The sequence below is a fragment of the Talpa occidentalis genome, unplaced genomic scaffold, assembly GCF_014898055.3.
Source record: "Talpa occidentalis isolate TD23 unplaced genomic scaffold, MPIMG_talOcc4v2.1 talOcc4.13, whole genome shotgun sequence".
NCBI classification, from domain to species: domain Eukaryota; kingdom Metazoa; phylum Chordata; class Mammalia; order Eulipotyphla; family Talpidae; genus Talpa; species Talpa occidentalis.
The window spans coordinates 11,688,094-11,703,625 of NW_023601322.1; the positions used below are offsets into that span (position 1 = coordinate 11,688,094).

Genomic DNA, 15,532 nt, shown 5'->3' on the forward strand with positions numbered 1-15,532 from the left:
AGGTATCTTGTCTCAGGTGTATCTGAAACAGCCAGGAAATGTGGGAGGGACGTGGGAGGAATTGGTACCAAAGAAGTTGTTACTGGCCCTCACGTGGAGAGGACCTTCCTGTCCACGATAAGCGGTGGCTGTTTGAGCTTTTCTCACCAAGAGCTTAGCTGGGGTTCTGGTTCAGGACCCTCAGTGTTTCTGGGGTGACTCGTTACAGCTTCTAAGCACCCCACCTATATTCATACTAAATGCATCCTCCTGTAGTGTGGTGAGTTCCTTTTTCTGAGTGTGCAAGAATGCTAGTGTGCAAGAATGGCTCACCTAGCCAGGAGAACAGGGCCCAGTACTGCATGAAGCGAGCAAAGTGTCACTCCCAAGCATGGGCCCCACCACGGAGGGTCTGGCAGCGTGGAGCTGGCGCAATACCCCAGGGTAGAAGGGGGCGGGTGTTTCGGGTTCTGACTGTACAAGCTGTGGGCCCAGTGTGGCTCTCGGGGTGCCTCGCACACTACGGTGTTAGTCTGCCTAGCCAGGAAAGGTGACTCCTGGGAAGCGGCTGCTCAAGCTATGGGGTACTATGGTTGAAGCTCTGTGAGCCTGTGTTTCCTCGTCTGAAAGCTGGAGGAGGTATTGGTGACCACTTAGAACATTCAACAAAGACGAGAGGTCATACCTGGCAACTGATCAAGCAATTGTGCCTACTTGTGGCCGTGATTACGTGCTGGCTCAAAAATGCTAGTCAGCCACTGTCCACCCCGGGTGGGCCGCCTGTACTTCCCCAATTTCGAAATGCCTCCCCTCTGGAGAGTCATCAGCATTTAATCAATAACTCTTGTGGTTGGAGGCTGATACACATATGTGCTTTTCTGAGCACAAAGAAAGAGCAGAGAAGGCAGTGGCACAGCAGTCTCACAAAATGCTCCCTCTCCATCCCGCTGGGCTGCCTGGTGATTGCCTAGGGCTCGTGGCTCTGCACCAGGATCACCCCCCCCCCCAAAAAAAAAAACAAAAAATATCTGCAGTCTTGATTGTCACCACTTGGGTGGGGGGCACTACTGACTTGCAGAAAGCAGGGGTGCTGCTAAATTCTCCACAATGCACAGGACGCCCCTCTGCCCATGACCTTCTGGAAGCCAAGGAGACAGTGTAGGTGATTTCTTTCCCCAACAGTCTCTAACGGAGCTGTAGAGTTTCTCAAACTCTTAGGAGAATCCAAGCAGCCCTGAGCAAGTGGTGATGTGGGATTTTTGTTTTTCAGATTCAACTGGCATGAAAGAATGGCAGACACAGGAGGGCCCCCGAGGCACACGCTTTGTTTCTTATCTACACTGCTTTCCCAGAAAGTTCCTGAGAAGTCAGACACCACACTCCGCTGCATAATCTCTGGTAACCAATACTAGCTCTGCCTTTTCCCTGCTCACCTGGTGGTTGGCTCACAGAGGCATCATTTGGGAAAACGACCTCGGAAGTTTGTTCTGAGTTATTTCCACGGAGCAACTTAATCCTCTCTGACTCTTGTGTGAAAAGATTTCTGCCAGGGATGGGGGGCTGGACTTCCTGGAGGCATTGTAGTGATCTTCCTCATTTTGCATTGTGGTTCTTGGTGAGGCAACTCCCACACTGGCTGGTTTTTTTTTTTTTCAGATAATCCATTCTTAATTTCCTGTGGCACATAGGAATGGCATGAATCACTCCCCCTCAGACAATTCACTGAACTCTTCTTCCACCACTCTTTTCTTCATATCCCCAAACTGGCTAAATTGGCCCCCCACAACTTGCTTTTTTCGGGCAGGCTAGTCCGCAGAGAAAGTTAAAACCAAGACGAAGGGTGTGCAGTGCAAGAAAAGAAGGGGCCTGGCCTCCTCTCTGGACAGGAGAGTAAACAACCCAGGGGCTGGTCCAGAGCTGGTATCCCCATGTCAAAAAAGATTTATTATTAAAAGAAAACACACCAAAAAGTTAGGTAGGAAAGTGATATCTTGGACCTTGGGCCTGGCCCTTCTTCTTTCTTGGACTGTTCTTCTTTCCCTCCACATCATGGAGGCATCATTGGTCTTTCCTGTGGGCAGACAGAAAGTTCTTTCCCTCCAATCCATTATTTTTAAATCCAGAGAGAAGAGCCAGCTTTGGGCATGGCTGCCCTTTCTTAGCAGTAGTCGGAATGAAACTTCAGTCTGGATGCTGGAGGAGAACCATGTGCTCAGCCTCTCCAGCCCCAGAGCTGAGCCCCTCACCTTTGTGCTCATCCTTGAGGTTCAGATAGGGGGGCAGACCCAAGCCCACTACTGAGTGCTCAGAGCAGGGCCCTCTTGTCTCCCCAGGAAGCCTGTGTTTGGGCGCTCCCTCAACTTGGCCACTGTCCTCCCCTCCCCCGACCTTCCCTTCCCCTTCCCCACCCCCACATTAGCCAGGTGCTTGAGAAACATCCTGGAGGTGACTCTGGGTATGTGACCTGCGGGAGGCTTCACAAACAAGGGTAGGATTTTCAGGTGAGGTTTCCAGCAACTGGAGGGAGCAAATAGATCCACCCACAAGGTATAAGATACCACTTCCCTGTGCAAGTCTCATTTCTGGTCGATTATTCAGATCTGTACCACACGGAGGGAAAAAAACAGTCAGTCATTAAGAATTGGGGGCAGAGGGAGATCAGTTGTCCTGATCAGTCTGAAGAAAAACTGAGTCCAAGAGATCAGGATGATCCCCAGGTCCAGCTCACACATTCTGTGCACAGTTCTTCACATGAGGAAGGAGCAATCAAATCCTCCCTAAGCTTTTGGCCTGCCACCCCTCTCCACCAACCTTGCCACTTGATAAAATCATCACATTAAAATAAATCCTTCCTAAGAAGGAATCGCATGCAACTGAAAGTGGGACACAGGCTGACAAGGACAGGCAGAAGTGAAGGATCATCGGACCAGCAGCCTCCTGTACGATGGTCCAGGGACACTCGTTTTTGGTGACTTAGTCATTGGCCTGAAACAGTCTCTGCCAAGTTGCTGCTTGACATGGGCATGGCCTTGTGGACTTCTGTCTGCTGCTGACTCCAGGGACCCCTACTCACGGGCCTCCCTGAAAGGGGAGGCAAAGAGGGACACCCACTGTTGGCACAAGCACATTCATTGGTACAGAGGAAGCCAAGATAGGAAACCAAAAATTTGAGGTGACATAGAGGGAAGAGAAAGGGGCTTGGTGGTCCTCAGATCCATGTGGGGCTCAGGGTCTCACAGACTTCTTGCTATTTCCCCAATTTCTTTTACCGTTCCCCCATCTACAATCTTAGAAGAACATGGGGTCTTCTCTTAGTGGTCTCTGGGGTTGCTCATGAAAAACCTGTGATCAGAAGTATTGCTGGGAGGGTATTGTTTACAGATACCAGGTTTCCCTCGTACAGATGACACCGTCCAGTACACGGTCAATGGGCTGGACTGGACACGAGGGAGAACCAGCTCTTTGGGACACACTGGGACCCTTCCTACCCTGTCACAAGGGAAAAATAACCTAACTTTTTTTTGGGGGTTGGGAATTAACGCAATAGCATCACATGTAGTTAATGGTTGCCAGGGAGGAGGTGCAACTGGAGAGGGAGCAAGCTTAGTCAATTTCTAACATTAGTGTCTGTGCACAGTCCCAGACTAGGAAACCCACCTCCCAGACATCTGCACTCTCAGGAAGATGTGGCATAAGCTAATTCACTTTGTTCTTCCATCTGTCACACCATAAAACACACTCGTCTCTGAGCTCTGTCACAGCACGATTTTCAAGAAAGTAATGTGACGCCCACATACATATGAAATGAGTGTTGCAAAGATTTTATCTGATTCTTTGAATAAAGAGGGAACAGGAAGAGTTCAGGCCCGGCCAAAGAATATTTGAGGAATTAGTTATTTATTGGCAACCTCATAAAGGATTGTTAGGACTGCTGAGTCAGGCACACATTAGTTAATGTCCTACAGGGCAGAATTCCTCTGTAATTTATCTTCTCTGCCAGACAGAGATTACTCACATCTCTATTGGGTAAAATTCTCCAAGTTTACTTATAACTTCACTAAGTCTGAGGATTTTAATCAGTAGTAATCCCTGAGTGAGACAAAGTACATTCCCTTAGATAATTCTTAGATGAGGCTTTGCTCCCATGTGACATCAAAAGATGATACTATCTACAGTTTTGCCTTATTCTAAGTGTTAGGCAATTTTTCTCAATAACTTTGAGCTTAGAGATGGTATTTCTAATTTTATAGGCCCCTCCCCGCCCCTGCATACCACGATCTTAGCACAGAACATATTCAATAGAGATTATTGAATGATGGATTCTCATCAACCTGGAGCAGTTTCTCCATTTCACCAACAGACTAATATGCATCCCTACAGAGGCATATTACCCATTTTTGTGCATAGCTCTACATTTTTCTTTTTGATAGTTACCTAATAAAATATGAATATTCTTATTTCTTTATCATCAGGTCAGCCCAAACCAGAGGTAACTTGGTATAAGAATGGTCAAGCCATAGATGAACACGACATTATTTCCAGCTATGAATTCTTCGAGAATCAGTATATTCATATATTACATCTCTATGGGTAAGTGGATATGCCTCTATGGCCTGTTTACTAAGATCCCTGCATTGTGCTGTCCTGAGAGGGTTATGACGAATTAAAGTCAAAGATTGGTTCGTGTTTGCTGTTTTCATCCCAGTGTTGGGTATTCTTGCAGGCATTGGTCAAAGGCATCCAGCAATGACTGCCAAACTCTGCCTGGTGACAAGTCTAATTTGCTGCCATAGAAGAAATTACAACTTTATTCAGACGTTTATTCAAGATGGTCCACCATCAGCCATGTTCATTTACTAAGTGGGTTTTCATTTAATCTTGTTTTTCGCTCTAGCAAGTTAAGAAGCACAAAAGAATCTGCTCTGTTATTCAGCCTTTCTCGTATAAGAATGAAAGGAAGGAGATTAACTGATCAGGAGCCCACAGGGAGCTGGCGATGGAGTTAAGGCTAGATACCCATCCCTCTGACTTTAGGATGGGAAGTGGCACCGTCCAGTACTGTGGTTTCTAACCCTTTCTTCTTCCCCTGACAGCTGTTTGTCTGGATAAAATCAGAAAGCTCTGTATGAAAATCAGAGGTAGTAAGAACTGCTGTGGCAGCAGCTGGGCGGGGAGCTCATGTTTTGGGCTCCTGATATGGCTTCACTGTCTCCATGTCCCGTATATTCCCGAGGAGCCTGGTGTGATAATTACAGGTGCCAGTGGCCTGGGATCTGAGAATAGCCACGGAGGACTAGGGTTTGAATCCTGGTTCTGACATTTGCTGGCTCTGTGACATTGGCCCATTATTTAACCCTTCAGAAGTGTCTTCATCCATGAAATAAAAGGGTGACTGTGAGAATGAAATGATTTTCTGTTCATGAGAGGCCTTCTAGGTAGTAGTTGTTCAGTAAACACTAACTTGTCTCCCCATTCTCTATTTGGTTTCAAAGGAAGATCAGAGATCAATTTACCATCCTTGAAATACTTGGCTCTATTAGCTTATAGCATATTGAGCCTGATAATCAAGATACCCATTTATTCATCTATTATTTAATTTTTAAACACCATTTGTTAGGCAGCTATGTGGCAGGCCCATTAACTGATTCTAGAGATAAAGGGGAACAGTAAAAATATCGTCCACACACTCAGAAAACCTCAAGTCCAGCTTGGAAGAAAAGTGGTGAATAAATCTCACCCTTCCTGCTTAATCAGCATTAGCAAACTTTTTCTATTAAGTTCCAAACAGTAAATAAATATTTTGGTGTTTGAAGGTCAGATGGTTTCAGTCACAGTTGCTCTGCATTGTAATGCAAAAGTAACCATAGACAAGAAGTTAAATAAAATGACTGTGCTTCAATAAAACCTTATTTCTAGCTGCAGATGGGGACCAGATTTGGCTGGGGGCTAATTTGCCAACCTGCGTCTCTCTCAAGTGTCTCCTTCCATGTCCTTCAAGCCCAAGGCCAAGAAGCAGTTTGTTCTTCACCTGTCTCTACACTCCAGGGGTATCCTCCAGGTTTTCTCTTCCTGTCCTGTTGCTCCTTCCTCCCCAATCTTTTTAGCTTCCCCTCCCTGCCCAGCTCCCCCTCCCATAGGGTGGGGCAGGGAACCTGGAAACTCCCCCCTTCCTCTGGGGATTACACTGTTACAGTTCTTGGTCTTGTAACAGGGTGGTCCCCAGGAAAGGGGGAGGTTCCCTGCCCCACCCAAGGGAGGGTGGAGCTGAGCAGGAAGAGGAGAAGCTGCAGAAGAGAGTGAGGAAGGAAGCAGGATGGAGCCAGGAGACCTGGAGGAGGCGCATGGAGCCTAGAGACACGTAAAGAAACTGCGCTTGTCTTTTGGTCGTGGACTGGGTGACACAGATGTGGGTGAGACCCGTGGGGAGGTGACAATGGCAGCTTTTATCTTGATGTTGATTTTGCTCTTTTCCTTCCGGGCTTGTCTGGTTGTTTCTGACCCTTTGCTGTGGGTCCCCACTGGAAGATGCTTTAGACTTGGGGCAGGCTTTGGGGCCTTGCTCTGGGCCAATCCCATTTGGATGGACTTTTACCCACGAGGGGACGGGTCACTTTGGGTGCTTCATTTAGAAACTAGACTCTTTGCCTTTCCTGTATTGTTTCCTAGTTTTATTAAAGTTCCTTCCCATTAAAGTCTCCTATGTTTTGTGTTGATGCGGCGGATGGCAGAACCCATTTAGAATAGGCAGGTTTGCGGGGTTTGGGCTGCCCCTCTCCCTGTCCTGTAACAGTCTCACACTAGACTAAAATATTCTATCCACCTTTTAGCCAGAAGAGAAGCTTAACGTGTATTCTTTTACTGATGGACTGTCATGTAAGAATGGAGATCTGCTGTTAATGTGATTTGTTTCTACAGACGAGGCAAGATAAAGAGTTGAGGAAACTTAGAAATGGAGGCGTGAGGCCATGATGAAGTCCCAGGGGTGGCGGGGGGCAGCTTAAGATGGGAAACCTGCCACCCAGACAAGAGAAACTGGGAAAGGAACTTGCACTGTGGAAGGGGAGGGAGGCCCTCTGTCCCTGAGGTCCAGCAGGGCAGTGGTTTAAGGTAAAAATTAAAGATTTTATGTGCCAGAACATAATCTTTCCAAGCTCCTGGCCTGACATTTTGAAAAGCAGCCACCTACTGGGAAAGTTCAGTCCTAATAGAATGTAATAATAAACACGTTCACTTTTTCCCTGCTTGGGTGTAAATATGCTGGGTACTGAAGATTTTTGAAAGTTCCGACTTTTTACACCAGTACGTCTGAACTGCAGCTGCCCATTAGCATTGGTGGGGAACCTTTACATTTCAATAATGCTTTTCTTTCACGCTTGACTCATGCCTCCAAACCCCAGGTGATTCCAATGCCTTGTCCAAGGTGAGAAATGTTTTCTGTCTGGAAACATTCTAGGCAAAGCTGTCTGACTTCTCCCGGTGTGCTTCATGCTGGTTGGGAAAATGAATGGTCGTTTATGCAGCTGCTGTTCAAAGATTCAGTCAGTTGTTAGTTAGAAAATTAGCCTCAAATTGTCTTGCCATTATCAGTACACCAGGAACAACCAGATTAGCTCAGAGCCCTCAAAGAAAAGCACTTTATCTGTTTGCATTTAATCTTTGGGTCATTAAATCTGAGTTCTGAGATATTGGAGAACTCCTGTTTCTGGGTTTACCAAGGGCTTTTCCTGGCTTAACAAATCTAAACTGCTGTTCTGCTTTGCTGCCAAGGGCCCAGCTGTCATGTTTATCGGCCTTCTGACCTCCCCTTGCTCCCTTGCAGCCTTCCTGCCTCCTCCTCTTCATTCCACTCTCATCTCGAAGAACTACGCACCCTAGAAAAATCAGCCTCAGATGAGAGTGATCAGCACTGTGGTGACTTTTCCATGACTGCAGGTCAAGTGTGTTTGGCAGGCGAGAGAAACAGAAAGCCAAGCACGCATTCCAAGGGAAAGAAGCACCAATGAAAACAGTATGGTTTGCACTGTAGCGTGACTTTTTTTTTTTCAAAAGATGTAGGGGTTGGGAGGGGTTGGGAGGAGAGGGAAATGCAAATAGATGTTTTCTACCTCATAGTGAAAGCAAGTTGCTACTATGTGTATACAAATGGGGAATTGTGGTCTGGTACCAACACAAGTTAAAGAAAGGCAGCAAAGCTACAGATAAAAATCTGTCCAGGAACCCACACCTAGAGAGAGACACTCCTCCCGCAGCCAGGAGGCCTCTTTCGGCAGTCATGATAGCGTCCTGACTTGCTGAGAGAGCACAGATTCCCAGGAGCCAGAGGGAGGGTGGGCATGGCAGGGCCTAGGTAGAAGGGGCATCCAGTAGCCCCTCTGGCTCTGGTCAGCTCAGCCCTGGCACTGGCTGGGCAGGAGGCAGACCCCGTGGAGGACCTGGTGGGGACTGTGAGACGTGCCCAGTAGCCACAAGCCAGGCTGCTCCTGGTGTGTATGGGTTGACTCACGTTCCCCCAGAGTCATGTCCACCTAGACCGTCAAGAGTGGCCTTATCTGGAAATAGGATCTTTGCAGCCATTATTAGTTAAGATGAGATCGTACTGGATTGAATGTGGGTTCCACGTTACACAGAGAAAAGGGAAGAGAGAGAAGAGAGACCCACGGGACCATGTGAAGCAGGGGCAAAAGTCGGGGTGATGCAGCTGGAAGCAGGGAGCACTGAGGCTTCCCAGCTTCCCTTGCACCTTCAGAGGGAGATGATCTTGATATGGACTCCTAGCAGAATTTCCTCCACCCACCCAGACTGGCACAGGGTGGATCTTGCCTGGAGCTTTTCTGTTTCACTGCTCTGACCTTCTAGACGATCGTTCCTGGATCACCTTACATGAAACAGCAGCCAGCCTTCACATGCTGCTCCTTTTCTTCATATTATTCTTTTATTTGGCTTTTATCTGTCTCCAGAAAAAAGTTCCAGAGGACCAGGACATGCTCCCCCTGCTGTCTCCCCGGCGTGGGTGCACAGGCACGCACCCCATAGACACTGGCCAGCGAAGGCAGGGACTTCCGCTCCCTGTGCGTTCTCTGCATTGTGGGGATGGGCTCTCTATTATTTGGCATTTCCACAGCCTCATGCACTTGCTGATGATGAGAAGAGTCTCCAGTCCTTCCTCAAGGTCATACTTGCCCGGTTTTCTGTGGCGTATTAGCTGTGCGGACTGGAGCAAGACAGTGAACTTACAGCAATCGAGGAAATTCTTGTCTGGCTTTAAGTCTCACATCTACCTCTCAGGAGCTGCAACATCTTGGGCAGGTAGCCTAACCGCTCTGTGCCTCAGTTTCCTCACCTACAAAATGGGGCTGATGATAGCCTCTGCTTTCTAGGATCCGTTGGGAATTGAATCAACACAAGCAAAAGGCTTTAGAAAACCCAATAACTAATAGCAACTTTGAACAGGTTCCACGCACAGAACTATAATTTTGAAACGTTAAAAGCAGAGCAATGGGGAGGTAAGAAAAGTAGCTTCGCTTCTCAGCATTTTTCCTCTTCTCTTTCCCTCTGGGAGGGTAATATCCAGCTCACATGTTTGATTCAGGAATCATTGGGAGAAATAACGATGTCTGAATCTCACTATGTCTTGGTTGACTGCATTTCATCCAAGGCTGGAAAGCATTTTGTGAACTTTATGTTCTTGTGAGCTTAAGTAGATGTCATAAGTCTTAAAGATGCCTGGTAGAATGTTCCAGCACCCGGAAAGCCTCTGCGTCCACCAGTCTGGAGCCCAGGCAGCAACTGCTTGTTCTTCCAGAATGAATTCAGCAGGTGTGCACAGTGGCCATTCCTGAGGCCACGCCTGGGATGCTACTTGAATGAGTCCCCAGGCTCTGACAAGAAACCCCATTTAGCCCCTGGGGTGACAATCCCTGCTGGGAATCCACTGCTCGTCATCACATTCCCATTTTGACTTTGTTAGTTGTCTTGAAGGAGTAAGTGGTTACGAAAGGCACGCCAGGGGACACTCAGCTTTTCCTGAGGACTGGATATGGGGGTGCTGATGCTCAGGTCAAAACAGAGTTATTCTAGGGGCAGGGAACAGATTGATCCAAGAGCCTCTCCCAAGACCTTGGAGGCAGTTGAAAGGTGCAGTGGCTGGTGGAAACTGGACTCAGGCTGATTTTCTGAAAATGTCACTTCATCCACACCATTTGAGAACTTACAGCAACTGGGGAAATTCTTGGGCCAAGTGGGGTTTGGTCTTACTTTGTCATCACAGAGTCATGGGCAGACACTTCTGAGGAGTGGAAAGGGGGCCTCATGGATGCAGAAATCACTGGCTCCCTCTTTCAATGTGAACATCACAAAGATTTTACTGAGAAAGGCGGACAGCTGGTCACAGGCAGAGCTGGAGCCAAGTTAGACCTTGTGAGTCTTGGGAAGGGGTAAGGAAGCAGGACTCAGAAGAAGGTGTTTGGTTGGGAACAAGTGTCTTTGTGCCCAGTTCTATTCCTTGCTCAGCAAGTCAGGCAAGGGTCTCCTGTGAAATTTCCCTCCACCTTTCTGGAAGCCCCTCCTGGCCCCTGCCAGCCTCCTCCTGCTTCCCCTCACTCTGTAGCTCTGCCACTCTGGCTCTGTCCATCTTATTCTCTGGGAATTACCATTTGCCTTGCCTGCCTTCGGTCTGCCTCCAGACTCCTTCATTGCCGACTGCCTGGCCTGTCCTCTCTAAGACAAAGGAGCCAGTTCCCTGTCCTGGATCCCATGAGGTTGGGCCTGTGCCAACACCTTCCACCAGGCGTGAGTCTGATTCTGCTCACATGGTAGGCAGAGAAGGCCACACCCTGCTTCCTCCCAGGACCCACTTCAGACCACACTTGAGTCCTTGATGGACACCAGAACGGGCTCCACCTGTGAGATGTGTTGGTCCCTGAATGGCCTTCTGACCCTGTCTGGTTCAGTCAGCCCACACATAACATAGTCTGGGGGTGAGAGGCCTGGGGAGAGGATCAAACAACAGGAGTCCATCCTCACAGTTCTGGAGGTTGGAAGTCCTAGATCAGGATACCAGCATGGTGGGATTCTGGTGAGGACACTCTTCCAGGGTGGCAGACAGCTTGCGGCTTTCTCAGAGTCACATGGGAGAGAGAGCAAGCTGAAGAGTTCCCTGGCATCTCTTCTTGTGAGGCACTAACCCCACCATGAGGACCCCACCCTCATGACCTCATCTCAACATAATCATTCTCCCAAAGATCCCAACTCCAAATACCTCACATTGGGTGTTAGGGCTATAGAAGAGCACAGTTCATCCACAGGACTGCCCTGAGTAAGGAAGATGTCATGGCCGTGTGCAGGGACAGGCTCAGGACCAGGCCGGTGGGGAGGACCACTGGCTGAGGGGCAGAGTTTTATGGCACTCTGAGCCATCTGTGGATACTTACGAGGGCCCCAGATTTGGACTCCCTGGGTTCAAGTCTTGGTCCTACCTCTTAATTGGTCACAGTGCTTAACCTCTGTCTGCCTCAGTTTCTCTATGTATAAAGCTGGAATAATAATAGTGTCTACCTTGCAGGTTGGGTGGAGGGTAACTGAGATAATACATAAGGTCTGTAGAAGGGCACCTGGCACTTAGCATGTGCTAAGACCCCGAGGTGCTCCATATTTTGTTAGAGTTATTCTCTCTCAGTGTTAAAGTTTTAAAGTAGAATCAGGCCTCCTGGCATTTTCAGAGAAGATGGGGTCAGAACAGATCTTTGAAGTCTTGAACGAGAGTCTTAGTGCAGACGCCAGAGCTGGTGCTCACGTGGGTGTAAGAAGCCAGGCTCAGGTCAAAGAACTGGACTCTACCTGGGTGGGTGGGACAGATGCAAAGCAGGTAAAGAATTGTGGACTCAGAAGTGAGCCCCGACCTTGGAGCAGTCTCTCACTTCTGAGCTACTACAGAGCCCGGAAGAAGTTAATCAGGCCAGTGGCAGGTTCCCCTGGGATCTTAACTCTTCCTTCTGCCTGAGATGTCCCTCCCCAGACTGCCCCATGGTTAGTTCTTTTAATTCCTCCAGGTCAGGCCTGTGCTCAAAAATCACCTAATCACTGAGGCCTTCTCTGACCAGTGATCTAAAATAGCACCGCCTGTCCCCAGCACGTCTTACCTTCCTCATCACCCTTTATTTTGCACACAGCATGTGATAGAATCTAACATAGGTAATGGAACATCATATGACAACAGGTTGTATTCAACAGCTTTGTGCAGGTCAATTGACATAGGATGGACTCTACAATTTAAAGCGTTCATTTTGGGATAGCTTGATACCAGTCCATGCCCTTGAAACCATTGCTGCCATCGGCGTAGTGAACATGTCACCCTCAAAAGATTCCATGCACCTCTCAGCCACCCTGCCTTCCTGCCTCTCTCTGCCTTCCCAACATCAAACAGAGACACATCTGTTTGTGTTCACTAGACTCTCATTTGTCTTTTCTAGAACATCATAGAAATAAGATCATAGGGCAGGTACTATTCTGTACCTGGCTTCTTTGGGCCACATAATTCCCCTGAGGCCCGTCTACGACGTTTGGTTCGTCAGCGGTTCATCGCTCTTACTGCCGGCCAGGATCTCATTGCTCATGTCTGCGCACCTGAACAGGGTTTGTTATTCCACTCACCAGTGGATGGCACATGGGTTGTTTCCCATCATGATGTATATTTATTGCATTTTTGTTTACTGTGATGCTCCCCTGCCCCGGAGGAAGCGCTCACTGGGGGCAGAATCTTGTCCCATCTGTCCCCCACCATTGCCTGGGGCCTGGCTCAAGTCTGTGTCTCTGCAGACTGTCCATGAAGATGTGTGCGATGAACTGCCCAGTGACTTCGGTGCTTTCATCAGATGTGTCATAGAGTCTTGCCCGAGGAGAGTGAATGGGGCTCAGGACATACTATATATGGCACCTTGGTGAATTAAGCACCTCAGGCTGAAGGAATTTGGGGCAAAAAACCCAGCAGAAATAGGGAAGCTCACTGTGACCACCCCTACGTTCCCCTGATACAGGTCATGAAGTGCCCAGGTGGGCGGTGCCCTCCCTGTACCAGGAGGAGGGGGACATTCTTATCACCAGAAACCAGGAATTTGGGGCCAAGAAATCTAGACCAAAGTACCTCGTTAAACTAAGTTTATCTTCCTAGTTGCTTCGTCACCATTCACTGGCCCTCAGCGCAAACCCCTGTGTCCTTTCAGTTCCTCACAAACTTACTATTTATGTATGACAGATCAGTTTCCCGCCCTGGCCACCCCTTCCGGTGTCCATTCTCATGTGGAGACTCCTGTGTACAAGCAAAGCTTCAATAATATCTGCCCGCGTTGCTCCTGGGATCTGTCTTTGTCAGCTTTATTTTCAGACCCGAGCAGAGACCTAACAGTTGAATAAAACCTTTCCCTTCTCTAGATAGCCTTCCATGATGGTCGTCTGACCCTGGCTGAGGGTTTGAGTGACTGTGGCCCGCGACCCACCCCTACCATCAACTCACTGATTCTGCTACCTCTGTCACCACAATCCAAGAGCTCACGTACATTTAGCTCAGTGCTCTGAGCACCTGTTGCTCCTTGGAATCACCCAGACGGGCACAGGGAAGCCCTTCCCACCTGTGCTGCTTGGTGGGCCTGGCCCTGGGAATCCCACCCCCAGCCCCTTTAAAGTAGACTTTGTTTTTAGAATAGTATTAGGTTCAGTCAAGCTGGGCAGAAAGTATTGAGTTTCCAAATATCTCCCCCAGTTCCAACCCACACCCCATCCCTCAAGCCTGGCCCTCCAGCAGTTCCCCACCAGGGGTCCTTTTGTTACAGTTGACGAACCTGCACTGACCCATCACTATCACCCAGAGTCCAGGGTTACATCAGAGTTCACTCTGGTGTTGTACATTCTGTAGGTCTGGAGGAATAGAGAATGGCCTGGGTCTATCACTGCAGTGTCGTAGAGGAGTTTCACTGCCGAAAAGTCCCCAGCCTCCATATTGTGTAAAAGAGCTCAGAGCGCGCCTAATATTCAGCTCGGGGTGACAAGCACCTGTTAAGTGCTTAGTGTGCCAGACCTTACGTCAAGGCCCGAGTAGGAATTTGCTTCTGTAACCCTCATGGGGTCCCTCTGCTGTGGGTGCCGCTTCTGTCCCCTGCTGTCCAGTTGTGTTCACAGCAGATGCACAGGGTGGGCCCAGACAGGCTGGCTGCTACATCAGCCCCTTACCCACTGTATGCCATCCTCACTTTGCCATCTGCCTCTGCAATCTGCTCAGAATCGCACTGGGGTGAAGAGGAAAAGCAGAATTCCCCATGCAGTCCACTCCCATGCTGTGTCCCCCAGAACTCTGTGCTTGGTAACCCACAACTCCTGTCCTTCAGGGCCCTCTGCCCCCAACTCTGCCTTCTGCCTTCTCCACACCAGCTCGTTTCTTTACTGTCACTTCTCACCAGCCTGTTGCTTTCAGCTCTGGCTCTGGTTCCTCTGCCCGGAATGCCCTCCCCACCCAGCCAACCTTTAATCCTTTCCCTCTGGTCTTGAGTTCATGCTCCTGGCTCCCTTCCCGAAAGATCCAGGCCACCGTGACCTCTCCCCTGCTAGCCACCAGAAGCTCTCACTGCCTTTTAGAATTCGATGAGGCTGGACTTTACAAATCACATTCTGCTGCCTCCTGTTTAATACTGCAAAGCTTGATCTCTCAGTTAAATGGGCAGATCCCCCAGGGAAAGAACCAAGTCCCGCACCGCTGACTTCTCATCTCCCTGCTGCAGTGCACTGGGATGTATAGTTGTAGGCCCAGCAGGACCTGTGGGAGTGCGGTGTTCCTGCTGAGTCAGAGGCTCAGTCTTATCAGACACGAGAGCAGGAGCGCCCCCTGCTGCTGGGGCACGGTGTGTGGATGTGGCAAGCCTCTCACAGGAGGAAGTCCATTTCTCCTACTGGCACCTTTGCAGCGGCCCCCCGCCCCCCATTCCCTCCCCCATGGCAGGCAAAGCTCAGACAATTCCAGCCTTGGATAGTTGGAAGACATTTTCTCAAAAATGAACAAAGGAGGCCTGCCACTTGAAGGGGAACTATTTTCTGTTGCCAGAGAGGAAAACTGAAGCTTACAAACTCTTCTTGCTGTCCTTTCTACAACTGGGAACTTTTGGTGGCTTCAAATACTCACTGTTTTCCTGCCTCTTTCTTTCTCTTACCTTCTGTGGCTCTCACTACGCATATGGTGTCAGTTTGATGGTGTCCTATTAAGAGACTGTTCATTTTTCTATATTCTTTTCTTTTCGCCTCCAAAGACTACATCATCGCAATTGTTCAAATGTATTGCCTCTTTATTCTGCCTTTTCTGATCTGCTGTGGAATCCGCTAGTGAAATTTCCATTTTAGTTATTATACTATTCAACCTCAGAATATCTGGATGGTTCTTACTTAAATTTCTATCTCTTTATTGGGACCTTGTTTTCATGCTTTCCTTTATGTCTTTACACACAGCCGGTGCCCACTACCTGGCTGAGTATTGGAGGCATCGCCACACGTGCACACAAAAGCTGGGATACCCCTG

The 15,532-nt window shown here is 48.7% G+C and overlaps 1 protein-coding gene across 1 annotated transcript in view; it reads left to right on the plus strand.

Annotated features, from left to right (window-relative positions):
- The first annotated feature begins 1,268 nt into the window (after positions 1–1,268).
- The window catches only part of ALPK2 (alpha kinase 2), a 73,398-nt gene continuing 59,134 nt past the window's right edge, over positions 1,269–15,532 (plus strand). Inside the window, exons 1-2 of the mRNA XM_037509676.2 lie at positions 1,269–1,377; positions 4,452–4,569. Coding sequence (XP_037365573.1) covers positions 1,269–1,377; positions 4,452–4,569 — 227 coding nt within the window. The remainder of the gene's footprint in view (positions 1,378–4,451; positions 4,570–15,532) is intronic.